The sequence below is a fragment of the Maylandia zebra genome, linkage group LG12 (assembly GCF_041146795.1).
Source record: "Maylandia zebra isolate NMK-2024a linkage group LG12, Mzebra_GT3a, whole genome shotgun sequence".
Classification (NCBI taxonomy): Eukaryota; Metazoa; Chordata; class Actinopteri; order Cichliformes; family Cichlidae; genus Maylandia; species Maylandia zebra.
Window position 1 is genome coordinate 17,914,685 of NC_135178.1, and position 24,638 is coordinate 17,939,322.

General features: G+C 40.2%; 1 protein-coding gene across 1 annotated transcript; it reads left to right on the forward strand.

Moving 5' to 3' along the window:
• Positions 1-4,602: 4,602 nt before the first annotated feature.
• LOC101466403 (aquaporin-3) lies at positions 4,603-11,969 on the forward strand. The gene is made up of 6 exons (XM_004544398.2): positions 4,603-4,812; positions 9,883-10,009; positions 10,162-10,299; positions 10,395-10,510; positions 10,617-10,834; positions 10,941-11,969. The coding sequence occupies exons 1-6, from the start codon at positions 4,705-4,707 to the stop codon at positions 11,143-11,145; spliced, it is 912 nt and encodes a 303-aa protein (XP_004544455.2). The 5' UTR covers positions 4,603-4,704; the 3' UTR covers positions 11,146-11,969.
• The last annotated feature ends 12,669 nt before the right edge of the window (positions 11,970-24,638 follow it).

Here is a 24,638-nt window from a genome sequence, read left to right on the forward strand (position 1 = left end):
ATTAAATCTACTGGAACATAGATGTTTATTTTATGGGTCTGTGCGCTTTATCACCAGATTAACATTTTTCTGCACCATTTATTTTTTGGTCTTTTCCCAACAGCGTTGCATTTTACTTTTATATTTTTTATGGTTTTTGTAGATTTTTCTGTGGAGGAAAAGGTACATGGCAGGGTGGTGGTTTGTCTTAATTCCTGCTTCATAAATAGAAGTTTTTATTTCTCAGGAGATCTACATTATTAAAAAACTAAACTAACATTTGGTGGAATGCTCTATGAGCATTGCAAGTGTTCTGTTGAATCTCATTTGGCCACAGACAATCTTTAGTCAAGCATCTGTTATAGAAACTGTGGGAATGTGTGTTATCAAAACCAAAGATGCTAATCATAGCCATGAAGACATTAGCATTCAAGGCTAGACAGTTGCAAAATTTGGATTACTTTGCACCATCAGCTGCTGTGCTGTTTGTATCTAAGTACGCTTTTGATTTAACCAACCCATTCCGAAAACTGTCACGGAGCTGGAGCCAACACCCTGTCAAAGAAAGAGACTTGGTTCTTAGAAACGCATAAGAAGAGAATTCCTAGAAGCAGACTCTCAGACTGAGCAATTGTCAAGTTATAACATGTGTTCATAAGATACTCCCTTTTTTGAGCCTTTTAAGTGCACTTGTTTTGTTTTCCTTTTACATAGCAACACCTGTAAATGTCTGTGGACAGTAGAGAGTAAAACGTTGCTTTTTTGTTACTGGCCATGGTTAAATCGATCCCCACCCTGTTGTGTTTTTGGGGTGATTTTATGATACTTTGTTTGTCACTGTGGTGTCTCATTTATACATTATAATATTGTAAAGGTAAGAACAAGTCTGGCTTTTCAACTTTGGGCCCCTCGTTACTGTTAATATTCTATATCATCAAAAGCAACAATGGCTCTTTTGAGAAACACTTTTTCAGAGGTTGAATATATGTCCCCAAGGCTGCAAATGACACTCTCATGGACTAAAGGATTAATGACCTTAGAACATGTCTTCTCAAACCCTGAGATGCCAATCAAATTCCCAAGGATTGGTGTTGGAATACTGAACTCTGAACTTTAAACAGCTATGTGATTTAGACTAATGTAGTCTTTGGGCCTACCCTGCAACCCATTTGAGCTATTCTTTAAGAGTTATTCCAAGAACTGCAGCTGGAAGACAGTGTTATTTCCAGGAAAAGCTTTTTCAATTATTGCATGTTGTGACATGTAGGAATACTTACCTGTGTTTGTCTTCTTTGCTCATGTCTCTTTCTCTCTCTCTCTCTGTTTCTTTTATTATATGCATAATTGTATGGTACAGATTAACACTTTAAATAGTGGGTTAGCCAGACTTTATTTTTGCTCAAGGCATACATGCTGTAATATTCTTTTTGCATTTCCCTCTTGCCATAACGTACATATGAGATGTTACAAGATGTTTGATCCCACTGCTTGTATTAAAGTCCCATCAAAATTTTAAAGGGCATTTTGTTCTGACATTTTGCAAGAGATACATTCTAGACTGCTGGCTCATGTAAAGAGCATATAGTGAGATTAAAGTTTAAAAATTATGATTTATTTATCAAACCACTACAGCTCTGGGTTGACTAAGTAAACACACTTTATTTTAGCATAACATAATTGTCGAACACATGGTAATCAAATACACTTAGCATTGTAAAAAACTATTAGCTATACATAACCAGTTGATGTCAGATTAATAGCTGGACTAAATAAACCAAGAACATTAACATCAATCATCATGCTTCTTGAAAAAAACCCCAAATCTGGCAGCTTGAACAACCATAATTAATGTAAGTACACAGAATTCTTACGTACACATTAATTCTTTTTAACATTAATCTGTTCTATTCAGAGAAATGTGTAGAATTTAAAAATCTGGAAGTTCTTTTTGTGCCTTTTCTACTAATCCACCCACTACTGATTTCAGTGTAAAAACTTCTCATTTCAGCAAGTTAGCTCATGTTTTACTGTCTTGTTTCTGAACTAAGCTCTTCCAAGAAAAGTTGTTTAAAACCATACGGCTCCAAAACGGCCTTCTAAGTAGGGTTTGAGCTGGGAAATTGAAGTGAAAAGATTTAAAAGTAAAAAAACTAAGCCAAAAACTAACCAACAGTAAGTTATGCTTTTTTAAAGCCTACATCTAACTTTATACAAGATATAATCTGTACGTGTAATTCTTTCTGCGAATAGTTTATCTTGTGCCTTTTTCTAAATTTACAGAAAAGGAGCTTTTATAAAGGTCTTGAACAATAACGCCTGTGCCTGCTTATGACTGTCAGTGGCCACTGACATCTAACCAACCATCCACTAAACACTAGAAAATGGGTATAGTAGACAGTGGTGCCAGACAACCCCGTTCCCCATCCTTTTATTGAAATCTGTGCACTAGCACTTGATAGCACCATTTGTGTCAATTTCAGAGGAACCAGAAATCTTATCTGCACTAGTAACTAATTACATTTTGTCACTAAACTGTTATTACTTTCATATAAATTTAGACCCAGTTGCGCGGCATTTCCACTACACCAAAATGCCGTTACACTTTCGTGGAAGACCCAACAAACCTGTAAAACTAAAAGCTGCTCTTGATTGCACCACAAAGGTTGTGGCATGACAGTTCATTATTAAATGTTGTGCAATACTATTGTGCAGCATCTATGATTTGATGCCTAACTGGAATGACTCAGACTCATGCTAAAAAGTGCTTTTTCAAAATGTTTTTAGGATGTTGACATGATTGTGAGATTTTAAATGTGTAACTTTTCTGTGCAATAAGTACCCGTATACCTATGCACATTTGCCTAGCAGTCCTCAGTTGAATACATACTATACTACTATACACGGATCCATGCTAATACCGGTATAGTTGTGGTCTTAAGTGGAAATAATCTCACACCTCCACTTAAGCCAGACAAATGAGGTATGATGAATGAACAAAAGAATATGCCAGACAAAATAAGGTGACAGACAGAAAGAGAATGATCTGGTACTGGTTGTAAATAGGTGTGAATTACAGATATGTGTGCATGCTCTTACAAATCCAAAATATGAAAACATGACCATTTATCTAAATGGATATTTTAAGATCCAGTATTTGAAGTCTATACAGTTTAGGCTATGCTCGTTTAAAAAAAATGGAGATTGGTTTGTTAAGATGAATACACAGAAAATAGATGGAGAGGCAACTTGTCTGAGGATCTATGTTGCTTGCGAATATTGAGACAAGTGAGATAGATCTGAATTTTCTAATCCTCTCTTGCCCAGTTTTAATGAGCTCATATGAATTATAGCTTCAGTTTCCTGTTTTTAGCTGGCAGGTGTGGTCCTCTGCAGCTGTAGCTCATCTACTTTAAAGTTTCTTGTGCATTCACAGATGCTGTTTTGCATATTCTGGTTGTGATGGGTGAAAATTTGAGTTATTTTTCTTTCCTATTAGTTCAAAACAGATTGTTAGTCTCCTCTAACCTCTGGGATCAATGGGACATTTTCACCCAGTGAACTGACACTTGCTGGCCAACTTTCCTTTTCCAGACCATTCTGTGTAAACCCTGGTGATCGTTCTGTTGGAAATCTCAAGACCGGCCGACATGCCATGAATTACCATACCAGATTAAAAGTCACTTAAATAATGTGTTTCTTCCTTATTTTGATGCTTTGTTTGAACTTCGGCAGATCATCTTCAACATGTCTACATGTCTAAATACACTGAGTTGCGATTGTGTGATTATTTACATTAAAGAACAGTTGCAAAGACATCTCTAGTAAAGTGACCAATGAGCATTTGCACAGGGAAACTGACCAACAGTTGTTTATAATCAGCTGAAAAACCTATGACACTTTTGGAAGGTCAGAGAAGAAGCATGATTGGTAAGTTCTTAGCTGTTGAGCTGGCAGCTAAACTATGGTTAAGTTAGAAGATACAACTAAGTTATGTTTTGCTAAACAATTTTTTTATTGATGAGGGAAATATGTTGAGGATTAAATATTATTCGAAATGTCTTGACGTGTGCTTAATCACTGGGTAAGAAAAATCCCAGAAAGTTGATTCCGTTCATCTGCATGTGGCGTTTTCCGTGGGAGAAACGTTTCATCATTCATTGAACTGAATTCTTCAGTCTCAGCTGACTGCATCTTTTCCCAGCCTTGTAAACAGCACAATTGCACAAGCACCGAAACTAGCACTATTGACTAACAACTGGCCATGAGGTCAATCTTAAGTGACTTCAGGAGAAACCTGCACTCCACTGAAATTGAAGAAGTGTGCACCATGTGCAGATAAATGGAATCAACTTTCTTGGATATCATTTGTAAAGTAGGAAAGAAAGTCATTACCTCATGATATAAATGATCCTGCTCTAATTTGGCACCATCTACAAAAGAGGCAAATTATAGCAAAGAACTGTGTTTATGTCCATTGGTGTATATATGCATGAAAGTTGAAGAGAAAGTGCCTCTGTAAGAAAAAAGGTGAAGGACTGTGAATCAAGACACACAGTGGGGCGTGGTACAGAGGGTGGGTACAAGTTCAGGATTGCCTCTGTCCCAGCCCAGGTCTATGTATGTATTAAGAGCTCGCCTCAGCTTCACAGGCACTCAGGAGACCCTACAAGCTGTGTGTGCGTTTCTGTGTCATTTCTCAAAGTCATCAACCTGTGACAAGAAGACATGGGCAGACAAAAGGAGTATCTGGGTAAACTGTCCCGCTTCTTCCAGATCCGCAACCTGCTGCTTCGTCAAGCCTTAGCAGAGTGTCTTGGCACGCTCATCCTTGTAGTAAGTGTGTGTGTGTGTGTGTGTAGTTCTGCGTGAGAGAGTAAACATGCACTAACAATTCACTGAGTAATTAATAAATTAATACATGGAAGCACAGTTTTTACTCATGTTTCAAAGGTAACTAACAGAGAACTGAGATAGGATAGGACTGATAGGACCTGGTTAGACTTGGTTAGAGGCAGGTGAGACACGGTATTTATCCAGAGAGGGACTGCTTTTTTTTTGTTTTGTTTTTTAAAGGCTGACATCTGTGTGTATCAACTGATTAGCTGGACAGGAGAATGCAAATGGTCTTTAACAGTCAGATCCTTACCACATTCTTATAAATTACTGTGCCAAGTTCGGGCTACAGTTTTTTCCCCGCATGACGATGCTGCAGGATTTCTTAGTTTTTCCATGATAATCCGATCTCTAATTAGAAATATGACTAAAAAAATGAAACACTGCAATCTCATCAACTCACTGTAAAAAGGAAACTGGCTGGCTCTCTGCTCTTTCTGGCTCTTGGAGGGTCTTAGAAAAATGCATACACTATCGGTCTTAGAGCCACAAATCGACCACGCCCAAAAAAGTGCTATAAAAAATTTATATATTAATATTTTTTTCCACTTTAAATTAGCCAATCTTTTAGACCTACTTCTCCTTGAAATATTCATGTCAAGTTTTAATTACATTTCGCGGATTTTAACCCTTTATATCCCGGTTTCGTCACATGAGCGCACTGCTTTTTTTGCCCCAAAAAACAAAAAACTTGAATATTTTCCAAAAAAAACATTTGAGGTAATATTCAATTGTTATTATAATTAGGCCTTTAGATGGACTAAAGATTGGCACCAAGAGTTATTTCGATCGCCTTTTGTTTTTTTTCCAGGAGCGCATTTCATAAAATGCACACTATCGACCACGCCCAAAAAGTGCTATAAAAATTTTTTATATTAATATTTTATTCCACTTTAAATTAGCCAATCTTTTAGACCTACTTCTCCTTGAAATATTCATGTCAAGTTTTAATTACATTTCGCGGATTTTAACCCTTTATATCCCGGTTTCGTCACATGAGCGCACTGCTTTTTTTGCCCCAAAAACATAAAACATAAAACATAAAATATTTTCCAAAAAAAACATTTGAAGTAATATTTTATTGTTATTATAATTAGGCCTTTAGATGGACAAAATATTGGCACCAACATTAATTTCGATCCAGTTTTAATTTTTTTTCCAGAAGCCAAAAATGTCCCCAGGCGGCGCTGCTGCTCCTGCTCCCCCGGGGAGGAGTGCCTCTGCCGCGGGTGTGTTTCGCGCAGCGCCGGAGCATATGGTTCGGTTCCCGTGTCTGCAGCACACACTTCCGCTACCACGTGAAAACAAATACGTCATTTCCTGTTGATTAAAAAAAATTAATGCACCCTCAAATGATCCTAAGGTCAGAAAATGGTCCGGAACGAGCAGCGGGCCAAGCTGCTGCTGTACGCGGGAAATTAGTCTGCCTTTTCCGGGTATCTGTCTCGAGCAGGCCGCTGGAGAACATGTGTATGTTCCAGCAGGCGTCACATGTGGAGCAAGGGCGCCACCCGGTGGACAAATAAAAAAATTACAACTCTAAGGCCAGTACTGCAAGCGGAAGCGGAAACATAACCGATCACGATCGATTTGACCGTAATTTTTTTGCCGTGAAAAATAGCGTTTATAATGGGTTTCAATGGGGCACAAATCGACCACTAGGACCAATAGCGTAAGTTTATCGCTAGCTTAGCCACTGAAGCTAATTTCCGGAAGTCATACTGAAATTTTAACAGTAAATGTGACCGAACTTTTTTTTGCAGACTTTCGCTATATTCCATTCAACACTGTGCAAATGGCGTGTAATCGAAATTTGAAAATAGCCACAAATCGACCCAAGACTCTCCAGGGGTTTTAAGTTCATTTAAGATTCTTTTTTTAAAAATACAATAAACAAAGTAAAATTGTAAACAACACATCAACATTAATAAATGATAAAACAAAATAAATGTTTTTTACTATCAGGAATAGGTGGGTCTCTTCTCTCTATTCATTCAGGATGAGGACCAGATGAACGGCCTGATGTGGCTATGTGAAGTCTTAACAGTCATTGGCATAGCCACATCAGGCCCGGAGTGAAAGTCCCAACATTTTATTTGCTTCTGTCGGCTGACACGGCGTAAAAACATCTTGACACGAGCTCAAGGCAGTTTACATATAATGCACCTGGACAAGTGCTTAAAGTGGCCTCGGCTGCTTGAGTCGGTGAAGTTGTAGGTTTATAAAAATTCTCCTCAGATATCAGGCATTAGACGTGGCATATTTCAGTGTTAAATTCGGCGCAATTTGCAATAAATCACATAATGCAAACTTTAGTGAATGGTGTTTGTATTACTGATTGGGTATTTATGAAATAAAATATTTATTTTTATGTCATTTCAAAGTAAAAGCCATTTAGAGCATCACACATTATTTAATAAACAGGAGTAATATGGAAGTCCAAATCTCAATGCGCCTGGGTTTGAGCAGTACATAGTGTCACTACTGATGGCACAGGAGAAGGTGTGGTGCAGTTATTCATCAGGGGATACACGTCAGTAATAACATTATTGGGTAGCTGAAACTGGTATTGTGCAAAAGTCAATCAATCATGAAAATGAATCATATCACAGAAATACATTTGCGAACACAATTTTACAGGCATAAATAATATTTTTGCACATATAAAGTGATTCCCTAAGAGCTGAAATCTTGTCATATCTGAGCATGTGGGCAGTGTATAGGGCTGTTTGATATAACGATATATATTGGATGACGATATAAAAACGTCTATCGTTTCATTTTACACTATTGTTTGTTTCATGGTGTCGCAAAATAAACTGTTTACGGCAATATTTTTTCATCGTTTTTATGGTCACTGTAGTGGCTATATTAATTTCTTAAAGTTCTCTGTTTCTCTTATATTTTATATAACCACACTACGGAAGGACAAGCGCCTGTTTTTATGCGTTGTGGTTAGCAACAACGACGGTAACAGCATTGCGTCCGCTTGTTTATGTTCCACATAAACCTTTCACAATAAAGCTCAAGATCCTGTTGAGACTTTTCAAAATAAACTGAATCACGTGAAAGAGCAGATTATTTACGGATGAGAATTAAAAAAAGAGCCGCCAGGTGCTAAAAAAAATAAACCTTAGACTCAAACGTTAGAACAGGCTTTTCCCCGCAGCACGCCGTGTAATAAATACTCACAAAGAAAACGGCGGACTTTACAACTTATGTCTAAAAATGTATAGTTTCATGCATCGGTTAAAACACTCGACTCCAGCTACATGACACGCAGCAGGAAACACTTCCCGCAAGACGAGCTGCCCGAGATTCACCGAATTTACAGAAAATGTTACATTTTTGTGATTTATATCATTATCGGGATAGAATTCTTATATCGGGAAATGAGATTTTGGTCATATCGCACAGCCCTGGCAGTGTATGTTAAATAGAGGACAAAATAAGTGACAGGCCTAAAAATCCGTAGCCGGCACATGAGAAAGGGTCTAAGTGTAAGGGTGGAAGCGTAGGTAGGCACCGATGTGGATGTCTACAGCCATCTGTAAAATACTGTCCATGCTCTGTCATGGTTTGGGGCTGCAAGCCTTTGGTTCCTGGGATCTAATCAGTAATACATCCAGCACCATCATTTTAAACACGGGGTCCCCGCAGGGATGTGTGCTGAGCCCCCTCCTCTTCACTCTGCTGACCCATGACTGCACTCCATCACACAGCTCCAACCTCTTCATCAAGTTTGCGGACGACACAACGGTGGTGGGTCTCATTAGCAACAGGGATGAGACCGACTACAGAAGTGAGGTGAGACGCCTGGCCACGTGGTGTGCTGACAACAATCTCTCTCTGAATGTGGAGAAGACGAAGGAGATTGTTGTGGACTTCAGGAGAATGCACACCCAACATGCTCCTCTGACCATTGACGGAGCGTCTGTGGAGAGAGTGAGCAGCACCAAGTTCTTGGGTGTGCACATCACAGAGGATCTCTCCTGGACGTACAACACCACAGCACTGGCCAAGAAATCACAGCAGCGTCTCTTCTTTCTCCGCAAACTAAGAAGAGCAGGAGCTCCAGCCCCCATCATGTACACTTTCTACAGAGGCACCATCGAGAGCATCCTGTCGAGCTGCATCACTGTGTGGTTTGGAGCCTGCAATGCGTCCTGCCATAGAACCCTCCAACGCATAGTGAGAGCTGCAGAGAGGATCATTGGTGTCTCTCTCCCCTCCCTCCAGGACATTTACAGCACCCGTCTCACTAAAAAAGCCCTTTGCATAGCGGCTGATCCCACGCACCCAATGCAAAGCTTCTTCAAGCTGCTGCCGTCAGGGAGGAGACTGCGGAGTCTCCAGGCCAGGACCAGCAGACTGAAGGACAGCTTCATCCATCAGGCTGTCAGGAAGCTAAACTCCCTCCCGATTCTGCCCCCCTCTCCCCTCTTCTCCACCACGGTCTCACTGAACTCTGTCACACACACACACACACACACTCACTCTCTGACGCACTCACTGGCCTGCTCCAGTCACTTTGTGGAGCATTGGACTGCCATTACCTCATAAGACTTTGTTGTTACACTATCTCTTATCTCTTACCGTATACTACTAAATCTCCATTTGCACTATTTGCCTATTTTGCACCACTATGCCTTCTTACTTGAATATTGTATATTGTATATTGCATAGCTTTTTTTTTTTTTTGTTATACGTAAAATTGTATTGTATTTATTTAAATTTTTACTTTTTAATTATTTTATTTGCATTTTTCTAATCACTAGGGTTTGAGAGTAACGCAATTTCTATTCTGTGTATGTCCTGTACATGTGGCAGAATTGACAAATAAAGTTGACTTGACTTGACTTGACTTGATCTTGTCAAACCTATGATTATATAACTGTCAATATATCAGTATATCAACTGTTTCAACAACAGAAACAACCATAATGTTGTGTACTTTGTTGTGTAACTTACTAGGATCCAGCTGAACTTGCTTTTCTACTCTTTCTTCAGATGTTTGGCTGTGGTGCTGTGGCCCAGCGGGTGTTGAGCGGTGGTTCCCATGGCTTGTTCCTTACTGTCAACTTTGCCTTTGGCTTTGCTGCCATGTTAGGCATCTTGGTCTGTGGCCAAGTGTCAGGTAATCAATCAGATTTATGGAAGTGTATGATATAATCAGCTATGGGTGTGCGTGTGTGTGTTTGTGTGTGTGGCTTTACTTTAGGCAAGGCTGTAATTTTGTGTGATTATGGACTGCACACACTGACATAATGTCAACATCTGCATTTGCAGGCGGCCATCTCAACCCAGCAGTAACTTTTGCCTTGTGTCTGCTTGGAAGAGAGCGCTGGAGAAAGTTTCCCATGTACTTCCTCTTTCAGACAATTGGTGCTTTTTTTGGTTCCGCTATTATTTTTGGCATGTACTATGGTAAGTGAAGACTTCCAGTGGTGAGTCAGAATTATCTTGTTTTTTTTTAAGAAAAAAAAAATCCATGGTACATTTCATTGTTTGTATCCCTCTAGATGCTCTGTTGCTCCGTCCTGGAAGTTTTAATTTTACTAGCATTAACAACACGGCTGGCATATTTTCAACTTACCCTGCGAGGCATCTCACACTTGTCAATGGTTTCTTTGATCAGGTGCTCTTTTGAAACTCAAACATGTATCATACACATAATTTCAACTCTGAAATAATAAATGATATATCCCATTATTCCTTCTTACTTGTACCCCTCCTCAACACAGATTATTGGCACAACAGCGCTCATAGTTTGTGTTCTGGCCATTGTGGATCCTTACAACAACCCTATCCCCCAAGGGCTGGAAGCCTTCACTGTGGGATTTGTGGTTCTTGTCATTGGATTGTCCATGGGCTTTAATTCTGGCTATGCAGTCAATCCTGCCAGAGACTTTGGACCACGTCTTTTCACCTCTATGTCTGGGTGGGGGGGTGCTGTTTTCACGTAAGTAGACAGATTTTATGCATTTTTCCTTCACATTGCCCTTCCACTGCTCTCTGTTTGTTAACCCTTTTTATCTGGCAATAAGTGTGATCCTGTCTGCCCGCAGGGCTAGAGACTGCTGGTTCCTGGTCCCTATTTTTGCCCCATTCCTTGGTTCCATTCTTGGCGTAGTGATTTACCAGTTGATGGTTGGTTTCCACACAGAGGGAGAAGCACGTGACAAGAAACAGGGGACAGTCCAGGAGAACCTCCAACTTGCCAATGTTGCTTCCTCAAACAACTCTAAAGAGGCTACCAAAGAAATTTACTGAGGGTCTTGCAGAAATACAGCTAGTCACTGCATTTGGGAATGCACAGTATAACAGCAGCATGTTTATTTCCTGCCATTTTTCTCAAGTTATCTCTGTCTGTTTGGATTTTTCCCCAGATAGTTATCAGGTCTTGTTACTGTATCGGAGTTTTGAAAAATGACTGTGTAAGTAGAAAAGCAAATTCAGAAACACAGAATTACATTAATTCTTTTATGAGATGATTTTGTATTTGATCCTCTATAAAACTTCAGTTTTTACACTACTTTATGTTTAATGTTTTTTTTTTTAGATAGGTAGTGTATGCATATATATATATATATATATATATATATATATATATATATTCAGACAGACCTTTCTCTATTAGTTTCTGTGCTTTTTTGTGCTTTTTTTTTGCCTATTTCAATGTTAATCTGCTTGAAAATAGTAAAGTATATTTCGTTTAAAGTTCATAACAGCCAGCAACATATTTTAGTGCAGACTGTGTTAGCTGTGTTCTCAGGTGTTGACAGATTGTGGTGAGATTATAATCTGCCACTGCCACCTTTTCTCTGAAACCAGCTAGAGCTGCTATGATTTTAAAACTGAACTTTTTTCCCTGAAAAAATGATTTTAATGTCATTCAACACTATCAAGTACTTTTAATTTCATGCTTGAAACAACATTTATGTTCTATGTGCAGAAACATATTCCATATGGTTTTTAATATCTTATATGTGGGTGTATTCACTGAGGTGTACCAGATTGGAGAGTGAATATTTTGTAAGTAGGATAAGGGGAAAAACTTTTGCATTTATAAAATAAAGTTCTGTTTTGTTTTTTTAGTGCTGTTTACTGTTGGTTGTGCAGCTTGACACTGCTTTCTCATGTTTGTCACAAATGGATAAAGGTCACTCTTTCGAGGATGCCAATGTTCACATTTTGGACAGAGAGGACAGATGGTTTGAAAGAGGAGTGAAAGAAGCCATCTATGTCCACTGTGAGCGACCATCTTTGAACAGAGGCGGTGGTTTACGACACCAACTGTCTGCCATCTATAATCCAGTTTTGAGTTCCCTCCCCAGAGGCCTTAACGCCCACTCACATCCTGGGCCATCTGACCTCAGGAATTCGCATGATAAGGTGGGGCCAGGTTTCAAAATGAGCTCACCCGAAACCCTGGCTGATTGGGACCCACACCCAGTTTCACACCTTGGCTCAGGCGATTAGAGGATCATCAGGGGATCCTTTTGTCCCTCTGTGGGGGGATACTCCCACTAGGTTTAAATATGGTACTCCCCACCATTTGACCTTAGAACTTAAGAAGCTTCTCGGATGAGAGGTGAAACGTCTTCAAGCAACTTAAAGAAGTCCAGACGCTTTTCTTTGCAAGCTCCTTTGACTGGTACAACTGCGATTACAGGGTGACAGTTTTGAATCAAAATCTGGAAAATAATGTTACTAAAGCTTTGAAATGTAATATGATCTAGTATTACACCCTTTGGATCCCTTTGGACTCGCCCCTACTTGTTAAAGGTGTCACTGAAATTAGGACGGCTGCTGACACCGAGACGCTTAATTTGAACATCGCATCAGATGAAGCTTATCTGCATATGTTTAATGTACCTGCTGTAGCTTTACTGCATATTTTCGCGGTGTAAAACAAAAAACGGTGGATGTGAGCTTTTACAACGTTCGTTTTTCTTCATGTTGGAGCTTGTTGAACCGGTGGCTTGATGAAAGACTTACGCAAGCTTTTTGCCAGTAAAGATTTTAAGGGTGATTACTCGAACAAGAGTTGCCGTTTTGGCCCATTTTGTTTCCACTCACCCACCTCTTTGCCTCTAGCTGTGTGTGTGTGCACGAGCTCATCGTTAAACAATGACATCATCTTCACTGCTGTTGCTGTGACTGGGACTGAGGGCTGCCTGGACCCAGTGATGTCATACTTGTTATTCACACGTGTGCTCCTAGATACGTTTGCACTGCAGATCTATTTTTAGTCAAAAATGTGGGTGACAAGTGAGCGCAAGAGATTCTCGAAAATGTCTTTTCAATCTTGTTTTAATTACAACATTTGTACAAAACAAGTCAGAAAATAAATCAAATGCTTGTAATAGCATATGAATACTCAGTTATTTGCCATCTTTGTTTTTCTTATTCTTTGCCTTTTAAGAATTTGCATTTACTTGCCATTTATCAACAAGATATGTGGATACCCAGTTTTTATCCAAGTGTAAGGGAGAGAAAATGAGGGCAAATCTGTTCTTGCAGAGAAAGTATTCTGGCTGTCAGTGTGATCCAGTGGGCTCGTCCATTTACTTTCAACAGGTCTTAGCATGCTAAGGCCTGTTGAAAGTAGCATGTCACCCTGCATGCTTAGCATGCTAAGGCCTGTTGAAAGTAAATGGACGAACCCACTGGATCACACTGACAGCCAGAATACTTTCAGAACAGATTTGCCCTCATTTTCTCGCCTGCAGGTCACCCTGCATGCTTAGCATGCTAAGGCCTGTTGAAAGTAAATGGACGAACCCACTGGATCACACTGACAGCCACCCTGCAAGTGCACCTGTATCTCGTCCAAACATGCAGGGTCACCCTGCATGTTTGGACGAGATTACCCTGGAAAGTCCCTCTTAAACACGAATACAGTTTTCTGTCCACCAAAGCTGTTCGTACCATGTCATTTTTTCCCTCTTTCATGCTTAATGCTTAGCATGCAGGTCACCGTCACCCTGCATGCAGGTCACCCTTGCATGCACCCGTGCATGCTAAGCATGCTTAGCATGCGGACCTGCAGGTCACCCTGCATGCTTATAAAAATATAAAAATATTTATATTAACAATGGATTACATTACAATAAAGAAATGGAAATGTGTCTATCTGCACTTCCCTTTCAGTGTCAATTCCCATTATATGAAGCAATTGGAGAAACAGGTTTAAACACACTTCACTCCCTGTTTAGCACTAAATGGGAACATGAAAAGGTTACAGTTAGTTGGCCAACATATTCAAGTATTTACCAACTTGAATGATATTAGTACCTAGGATGAGGTAGATCCCAACCTGATTCCAGACAGGATGCTAAACTAATAATTGAAGAACATGAAATAAATGCTTCAAATTTCAGCAAAGGTACTGTAGTAAAACTGAAAAACAGTGTATTAGAATGAATAACAACTAATACAAGTGCAATAGGTCTTATCTATTCTAGTACATACAGCACTTTTTGCACTTTTTAAACTGTTTAAGTTTAGTGGCAGCAGGATATACGTGACTTGAAAAAACCACATGGTCCTTTAAAACTGTGATACAAACAGCACTTACCAACATTGTGACTGTGCACACATGCTTTCCATCATAAAGTGGCTCGCTAGTTATAGTTTGCGTCCAGGTGGATTCAATAAAACCGTTATATGCATAAACTGTATTTGTTATGCAACTGCATGAGAATTCATTTGGTTCATATTTCATAGGCATGTACACATACAAATTAGTGTTGCTGTATAGACCATGCTGCTATTTTCTTTTTTCCAGAAAAGACCATGCTGCTATTTTCTTTTTTCCACTTCTGTATAATAGGTGTTTAATACCTGGAACCTGAGGGGACATGATGTTATAAATATGAAACTTTAAACATTCCCCGACTGAAAGTTTCTTTTGTTTTTATTATGAGAGAGCACACTCCTGAGAGTCTGTCGCTACATGCAGCATCGGTTAGATAACAAAGCATGTGCGTCTCTGCTTGTTAAGTGGTGGAACAGAAACAAAAAAACCCATTTACTTTCTGCATTTTTTTTGGGTGGGCTGAGCCCATTCCTTTACACAGATTCCTAAAAGCTTGATCTGGTTTGCTTAATCCATCATTAATACAAGCTTCAACAATGTACTCGGGGTGGTGCACAACTGATAGAAAGTAGGAATAGCCCAGTTGTCAAACACACCCTCCCAACTGTGCAGCTTACATATGCTATGTTGCTGAGGGCAGAAAGATTATTATTTAATAATCGTATATAAGTATATATGAGTCATAATTCTACCTAGTGATTCACAGCTCAACTTTATTCATGCAGTATACATTTTTTAATGAACTGAGTTTTAGCTGTAAATATTTCTCAGTTATTTCAGACTCCACTGCCTTTACTAAAAAGTTTTGATGGGAAGACATGCTGGGAAGATGGAAAATCCATGAAAACTCGTTGATGTCAACTACAGAACAATATATTTTTCAACAAGTGTCTTATCGAGTATTTCAATAGGGGCATTTAAATGATGTTGTGCAAAGTAAAATTATAGCACTGCAAATGGGGAAGGAGAGCAGAGAATAACATCGGGACTTTTGATATTAGCTAAAGGCCTGAAAGACGAAGTTCTGATGGTGAGGAGTTTGTGCTTTTAAAAAGACTTAAACCTTATTATCAGTTATGTTTAAAATGTGTAATCATATGTAATATGAGTGCATGAAAAAGCTGGACCACTGGAAATGATTGATAAATAATTAATTCTATAAATGAATGTTCTTGTTTTGTACAGTGGCCCTGTCTACTCAGTTTGTGAGGACCCGTGGTTATTGGGGTTCTCTCTCTCTTTTTCCATGCTTATAGACATACAAGCTCAAACAGTTCTCAGCTAATATGAGATTATAGCTTAAGTTCAAATAAATGTGTGCAGTTGCTGTCCATGGTGCTGATCAAAAGCTGAAATGGTGTTACTGACATTTCTTATTCTGTGTGTGTGTGTGTGTGTGTGTGTGTGTGTGTGTGTGTGTGTGTGTGTGTGTGTGTGTGTGTGTGTGTGTGTGTGTGTGCTCCTCCTACACACACACACAAACACACACACACACACACTCACTCACACACACACAGAGTGTTTGCTTTGGTACTATGTTGTGTTAAGGTTCTAAAAATTTTTTGCCCCAGGGTATATCGCAACGCTGTTAGCAAAAGGGAGTGATAGAGTCCTTTATTTAACATACGTACCAGTTAATGTATGTTGATGTTTGTCTATGTAAGGGACTTGAATGAACAATTAGTGTAAAGTTTTTACCTCTTTCAGTATAAATACATTTACTTTTCCACCAGTAGATGGCAACAGGTGTATAGAAAACAAAGCAAAGGGTTTTTTTTGTGTTTGTAGAGAAGGTTCAGCAATGTTTTAATTTAAAGTGTCTGAGTGTTTTTGAGAGAAATCTCATGGGATTCAATATATATGTGGTGTGGAATAAATGATGCATTCCATGCATGTACTAATTGGCTGAAGGTTTGGAGGCTTTTACTAAGCTTTATGTATCTGGTCCTGTGAAAACATCAAAGTGCCTTATTAATTTTCAGTGTGTTTAGAAAGCACTTTTAAAATGACATAGAGTGATAAGTGTGTGGTTTAACTTTGACCCAGTGTTTTGTGTTTTTGGACATTTGTGATCTTATTAATGAATTGTTTCGGCTTTGAGCAATTGACTTGTTTGTAGATTCTATTAATTATCTTTGCTTTCTTTGTCTTATTACATTTTTTTCATTTCCTGTTAATCCTCTACTATGTTATTTGAGATTTCCAGTAAAAAAAAAAACAGGTTGACCAAAGTTCTTGTTCCCTTAGTCTTGTCTCTGTACTTCTTCCATTAGTATCTTCTGTCATGGTTTTGGGACATTTGAACCAGCATTTCAGAGTTTTCTTCTGTTTTTGTTGATTGTTATGTATTATTATTTAAGGTTCATTAGTTAGTCTTGAGTTTATTCTATGTTCTGAGTTCCTTGTATCCACTGTTTAGTTTCTTGTCTGTTAGAGTCCCCTTGTATCTTGGTGTCTCCTCTGTGCTGTCAGAATATGTCTGTCGTGTCATCTGTGTTTACGTCTCTTGCTTCCTCGTTCTCGGACCCCAGTCATGCCTTTCTGCTTCCCTCCTTGTTTGTCCTGTTTGTCATGTGTATTCATCTATGTCTCCCCAGCCCGTAATGTCACTCTTCTTACTTGTCCCTCTCTGTTTCTCTCTCCCCCTTTTCCTTTTTCTTCTGTGATTTCCATCTTTCCCTTTTTTTGTCTCCTTCCTTTGTTTTCCTAGTCAATCCTGTTCTCATGTGCTTTCCTCCTTCCTTCCTTGCCATGTGTCTAACAGTGTATTTTAGTTTGAGTCGTGGTGTTTCCAGTTTTATTTTGACAGTCTCTTCTCTTGTGTTCCCGTTTTGCTTCCCCTATGTCCTTGTTTCTATTCGTCCCAGCTGTGTTTCCATGTGTTTCCACTCCCCTCGTCACCCCTCTATGTATTTAGTGTGTGCGTTTTCTATTATTCATGTTGGGTTGCCTGTTTACCTTGTATCATGTTCCAGGTATTCGTGGCTCTCAGGTACAGGTTTTCATTTCTAGTTTTAGTTTACCCAGTTTAGGTGATTGCTTTGCCTTGGACGGCCTTTGCCCTTCGTTTTGTATTTTTTCACCAGCCTTATTAAATGGCTCACCTTCCGTTAAAATTAAATTTTGTTCCATGTGTCTGTTTTTACGCTCCATCCCTCTAACTCCACACAGTCTGCAGCGTCAGACTGTGACATCTCCAATGATAAGTCTGCCATATTATGTCTCCATTCTTGTTTACCTTCACTCTCCCCAGCCCATCTTGTGTTTCTCTCTCTGTGTCTGTCTCTTGGCTCTTTCTGCCATGTGTTCATTTTTCTCTTCCTGCATCAAGTCGGTGTCTAGAGTCCGGGTCTCGATTGTCCATTCTTCCTTTGTGTTTCCTGATCTTAGCGTTATTCTCATTTTGGGTTCCAGTGAGTTTGTGTTTGTAATTTTCCTTTTGTATTTATGTTTTGTTTATTTCCACCTCCTGGGCCCTATTTCAGGAAGCCGGTTTAGAAAACTTAGAGTGAAAAACGATACTCAGGGTTGAGTAACCCCGAACTGTCCAACTCGGAATATTCGGTTTCAGAAAGGCTGATAACAATTAGTTCAATCAACGCGGAGTTGCTTTAACCCCAAGTGAAGCGCGCGCACGAGGATACATAAAGCCCTGATAAGCGGAGCACAGAGTAAGCGAGTCACCATGGAGACGGAGGGAAAGAAGGCGCGGTCAATGTATTTTACAGCGCTTGAGGCCGAAATTCTGATGGCAGCATATGCCGATAACATGCAAATTTTGCAGAAAAAAAGGTAACACAGCCTCAGCTGCAAAAGAAAGGGAGCATGCATGGCAAAACAAAGCCGACAGAGTCAATGCGTGAGTGTTAATATAAACATTGATCTAGGGATTTCCACCCATTTAACACGTTATTTTATCATATGTTATTTTATTTGTTATTTTATACATTTTATGTTGTGATGTGATGTGAGCGCAGGTGGAACCCAACAGGCCCCAAACGTTCCTGGCAGCAAGTAAAAATGAAATATAAAAATATAGTCCAAACAGGTAAGGTGTAATTGTATTATGAGCCATAGTGCTTGGTCTGTTTGTCCGATGTAAATCGATTGCAGTTAGAGGCTACATTAATTTCCTTTCTGTAAGCACTTATTGAAATTATCTGAGCACATTACAAGTACATATTTGCTTACTCTGTATGCTCAAATGTGACCCGTTATAGCCAACAGAAAAAAAGCGGAGGCCCGAAAAACAGGTGGGGGTCCTCCACCACCACCACTCACAGAGGCTGAGCAGTTGGCCCTCAGCCAAAACAGTGGGCGCCCTGTGGCCGAAGGCATCTCTGTGGGGACATCCTCTGAGTCAATAACCCCGCAAGACACAAGTGCCTACATAGTGGGTAAATGCAAAATAATACATGATGTGCATACATCCTTTCTTCACAGTCACCTTTGCAGTGCTGCTCATTCATTTGATAAACTCTTCACCATAATGAATTTGTTTGTAGTGAAGTTATTTTCCTACTGATTTTGCCTTCCCTCAGTCTTGGTTGTCTTTGAGAGCATAATGACAATGAAGTGTAAGCTGAGTGCTATATGTTTGTTAATTGCCATTTGGTCCCTTGTAAGTTATAAGTGACCTGTATAAACCTCATATTCTATCAGTTGATGGTGGTGGTGTACTGCATCTGGTGCAGCCTCCTGTTGAGCCAGACCAACATGCAGTTGTGAGTAATACTCCACAGATTATATGAGTTTACAGTAGAACAGCAATGTTGTTTATTTCTTTACTGCAGGAAAATAATGAAGAAACATTGACAGCTGTTACAGAGGAGGAAGCAACAGAGACACTTTATGAGGTTTACATCTTTTAATACTTTGTGTACAGGAAATACAGGCGACCAATAAAGCCAGTTGAACAGAAAATCTGTTTATTCGTCTTTCAACATGTTGAGGTGATGGGTCAAAAGAAATGATTGTGACATATGGTGTCTCTGACTGCGCTTCCATCTTGTATGTCCGTGGGAGGGTCAGGATGTTCATGGTTTGGATCACTGCTGATGTTTGGTTCAGAAGGACAGTGTTCTCCTCTAATTGTGGCAATGTTGTGAAGAATCACACATGCCACAATAATGTCACATGCCCTTTCTGGGGTGACCCTGAGTCTTTGCAGGCACTGGAACCGGGCCTTAAGCATTCCGATAGTCATTTCAATTCTGGCTCTTGTCCTGCAATTAGCCAGATTATATCGCTGCTGTGGGCCCGGTTCAGGGTCAGGGTAAGGGGTAAGCAAATAGGGTAAACATGGATACCCCCTATCACCAAGCAAGTAGCCAGTGAACTCTCCTAAGACAGAAGGATACACTTCAGTTCAAATGTCCCTGTAGCAATTGGTCTTTATATATTTTAAAGTATTTTCAACTCACCATGTCCAAATTTTGTGCTCAGTGTACATTCACGGAATATTTGTGAGTCATGGACAGAGCCTGGCCACTTGGCTTCCACATTTGTGATAATGTTGGCAGCATCACATATGATCTTCACAGTGCAGAGAACACAAATTAGCATCCATTACTATAATGAAATAATTTGTTAGTTTGAAATGCTACAGGGAACTATGTACCTGTACATTAATGCTGTGGAAAGACTTCCTGTTCACATAGTCTCCTTCATTTACTGAAGGAGCAATGATTGGAATGTGAGTGCCATCTATACAGCCAATCACGCCTGGGAACCCTGAAAATAAATGTAAAATTTAAGTAGTAGTTCAAGTATCACCACATCATATATTAAGTTTTGTTCATCCTGATACCTGCAATTTTGTGGGATCCCTCTTTGATAAATCTTGTGGGTCTATGACCGGGGAACACCACAAACCAGTACAGGAGACGTTTCAGTGCAACTGTAACATTCCTGACTGCCCGACAGACGGTAGCCTTGGACGCGTGCTCAGCGTCACCAATATTATACAGAAAGCTCCCGTTTGCAAAAAACCGAAGTGCAATACAAATAATATGTAATGAACTGAGAGCATGTCCGCGATGTGTCACATGCGTAATATATGGCCTGAGGATGTTATCCAAATAACTTATAGATTGTGCTGAGAAACGGTAACGTTCACACAGAAAATCATCAGGAAATGATAAAATGTCCAAACGCGCTCTGATCACTCTCTCCCGGCGGAGAGCTCTGCGGAGAATTTGGGCTTCACGATCTACTGGCTCTTCAAGGAAGGGGCACGCCATGTCCGACACTTCCTACTGTCAGGTTTCCGACAAAGGGGCGGAGACAGTCAGGGTTAGTTGTAGTAAACCTGCTAGGGGGCAGGTTAGCTTCACGGAGTGTGTCGTCATAGTGACTCACTCAGGCTTCAGCTGAACTCGCTTTGTGAAACCGAAAAACCAGAGTTTTCGTTAACTCAGGGTATACTTAGTCAGACTTTGCACTAAACTGGCTTCCTGAAACAGGGCCCTAGTCTCCAGCCACATAAAGGCTCACTTTCAGTTTACCTGCATGTCTGTGTTTAGGTTCTCACACTCAACTTCATGAAACTTGACACCATGTGTGTGAGTGATAGACATAATTTTAAAAAGCCTTTACAGAGAAATATTTTGGAGCACTCAAAGTTGTACCATGTGAATAAAATCTATTTGAAATTCGTGCTTTTATGCTTTGCACATCATCTGACTAACTTTGACATGTTTATGGGTATGCATTCTTTTTAATCTAAAACCTTCACTGTAACATAAAACAAAAGTTACTGGTGGGTTAGTTTACAACGGTTACTCTCTGTTTAGTGATGCAATAGCAACACTAAACAGAGAGTAACTTTTGCACAGAGTGGTTGGAAACTGCATGAAGCCACAAACACAGAAAGAGGTCAACTGTAAAAATAAAAATTACGTGTAAGACATCAGGTAGTACATCCGGTTGGCAAATGTTTATTTTCTCTGAGTTGTTTTGTCTGCATAGACTTTGTTTTTGATCCCAAGCAATGGTGAATTCCCTTAATCTGCAGAATTCATGGGTCCTCTTCTTGTAACTCCACATTCAGGGATTACCCAGATAGATACTCAGTTCAAAGTCCAAAGTGATAATGAAAGCCACCAAGATATCTGTAAGGGCCACTCATTTAGTTGGGAATTGAGAACTAATAGAAAAAAAGGTTCCCAGTGGTTCAGTTCCTTAACCTATTGATACCATTTAATGGTTCTTGCACTTCAGCTATAATCTGCTGCTTTCAGTTTGAGGAGGAAAAATAGCACAATGTAGAGTGTGGATATGGGCATTAATTTGCATGGCACAAAAGGACAAGATAAATGGAAAAGTGGAAAACTGAAACAATGACATTATGCTGCTAAAACAACTTTGATTCCTTGCAAAGACAGCATGCTAACACTTAGCTAACCAAGAACCCAGAGAGAAACCCGAGTAAACGGCGAGCCTTGCAACCAGAACCTTAGCTTCAATAGGTAGTAAGCTGCAGGCTGCAACCTCCATTACAAATGACAAGATGGAGCGGCCTTTTCCAGACACCTGACCGCTTACTGACCGCTCCGCTCAGATTAGGCACCTTTTTAGTTGTTTACTTATTTATTGCTTTGTTTACTTCTTAAAATCTTCCAGTTTTATAGTCTACTACAGCAGCTCACTCAACATCGATAACAAGGTTGCAGATGTAATCTTGGACATTTGGACACACTGGCGTTCGTACAATCGCTGGAGAACAAGCTTAATGACCTAAGGGCAAGCGTCATCTTCCGACGAGACATGAGGGACTGCAACATTGTGTGCATCATTGAGACATGGCTGACCCCCACCGTCCCGTAAGTCCGTTGGATTCATTCTCTGTGAGCGAGAACAAGTCAAACAAACACCAAAAGGTGGAGGAGTGTGTCCCATGGTAAACAGAAAGTGGTGTGACGCCAGGAGCATTTCTACTCTCTCCAGTGGCTTCTCGTCCCATCTGGAATACCTAAGCATTAAGTGTCGTCCTTTTTACCTGACCAGTGAGTTCACCTTGGTAATTGCCACGGTTGTCTACATCCCACCCCAAAGCTATGCTACAGGACATGCTCAACGACTTAGATTGGGGCATGTTCAGAGCATGCACAGCTGACATCAACAAGTTTACGGAAGTAGCAGTAAGCTTCGTTAGCATGCTAGCGGAGGAGATCATCCCCACTGCGAGAGTCGTGGCGTTCCCAAATCAGAAACAATGGGTGGACAGATCAATCTGCGCTGCAGTGAACGCCGGGACCGGCACTGCCGATATGAGTGCCTACAAAGTGCCTACTATCGGTGATAATGAAGTTGTTCGAGAGGATGTTGAAGCACATCATCTCCTCCTCCATCCCAAACACCACAGATCCACTCCAGTTAACCTACCGACCCAACAGATCCACAGGGGACGCCATCGCCCATGTCCTGCACACCACTCAGCCACGTGGACAGGAAACAGGGTAACTATATGAGGCTGCTGTTTGTTGATTGCAGTGTTCAACACAATAGTACCTGGTAGACTGTTCACAAAGCTGAGGGATCTAGGACTCAACAGCCATCTGTGTGCATGGGTGTTGGACTTCCTCACTGGCACAACTTAGGTGGTGAGGGTATAGGTGCATCTCCGACAACATCACCATCAACACGGGAGCGGCACAGGGGTCTGTATTCTCGCCACTCCTCTACTCCCTCTATACTTCAGATTGTGTGACCATCCATGGCTCCAATACCATTGTGAAGATTGCTGACGACACAATGGTGTTGGGCGCCATTTCCAACAACGATGAGATGACCTACATGGAGGATGTGAGGAATCTGGGATCGTGGTGCCAGGATAACCACCTCCAGCTGAATGTCAGCAAGGCCAAGGTGCTGGTGGTGGACTTCAGAAGGAGTCAGCACAGAGACTACAAGACTATTATCATCAATGGAGCTCCGGTGGAGAAGGTTTGGTCCTTTAAGTATCTCGGTTTCCACATCTCCTCACATCTGGCATGTAAATAATGTAATCACTAGTATAGCAAATTGCTTTTTCCACAGAGTAATTAAGTCATTCACAGTATTACTTTTAAGAAAAGCAATGTGCAATATTTATAGTAATTTATAGTAATGACTTTTTTGAGTAATGACTGCAACACTGATCACAACAAAGAGGGGAAATAGCTCAACAAACATTTGACCGACAGCATGCAATTAATTTGCATAAATGTAATGTCGTTATTGCTGCTTAGCAATGGCGGTGACTATTGACTAATGACAACTGATAAGAGAATCTATAAGGAACTGAATCGATAAGTGATATTAGTAATGGAATTGGAATCTCTAAATTCTTATTAATTCCCATCCCTGGCCACTCATGTGTTCTCTCATGTATTCTCTCCCACCAGCTCACTGTTCTAAGCTGGGTCATCCATAAGATCTCTATTTTCATCTTCATAGTCTTTTTCTGAATTTCCTACACTGACATAGGTTATATTACAACCATAGCTGGACTGGCCATTGGGCATACCCATGGTGATTTTTCATTTTTATCGGCCGATGTTTTTTTTTTTTCTTTTTTTTTCTTTTTTTCGTAACGGTATAAACACTGAAAGGTGGTGGATTGGCCAGATGCTGGGAGATGTGTAAAAATAACTAAATTGTTTGGTGGTGGCTATTGCGGAGCTTTCACAGCTTGAGTAACATTAGCAAGTGGTGAAGGCCAGCAGATGCAACATGCTGGCAGGTGGATGACGGAAAGGTGAGGCAGGAGGAGGAGAGACCCGAGGTGGCTGCCGGTGTCGGTCCGAGTGTCAGGGGAACTGAACTTCAGGTGATCTTATGACCTGCAGTCTATCTGGGTCGGATATAAACCAAGTTTATGTGGAGTTTATTTTCGTTGTGCTGACTTTTTACAGTCAGTTACAATAACTCGTACTGCGTACTAGCTAGCATGACAGAGTTTATATACAGCTGGGTGGGTGCTATGATGTTACTGATGTTGAAATTTATTTTATTAAGGTTTATTAAGGTTAATTAGTTTCCTACCGTCCCCTAAAAAACGGAATCGTCTCGTATTCAGAGAAAATATTCGTGTTGAGCTGAAAAGGAACGCGATTTGTCCCGTACTTCAGCTAGAATGAAAAAGACACAAAGCTGGATTTATTCTGTGTCTTTATGCTGC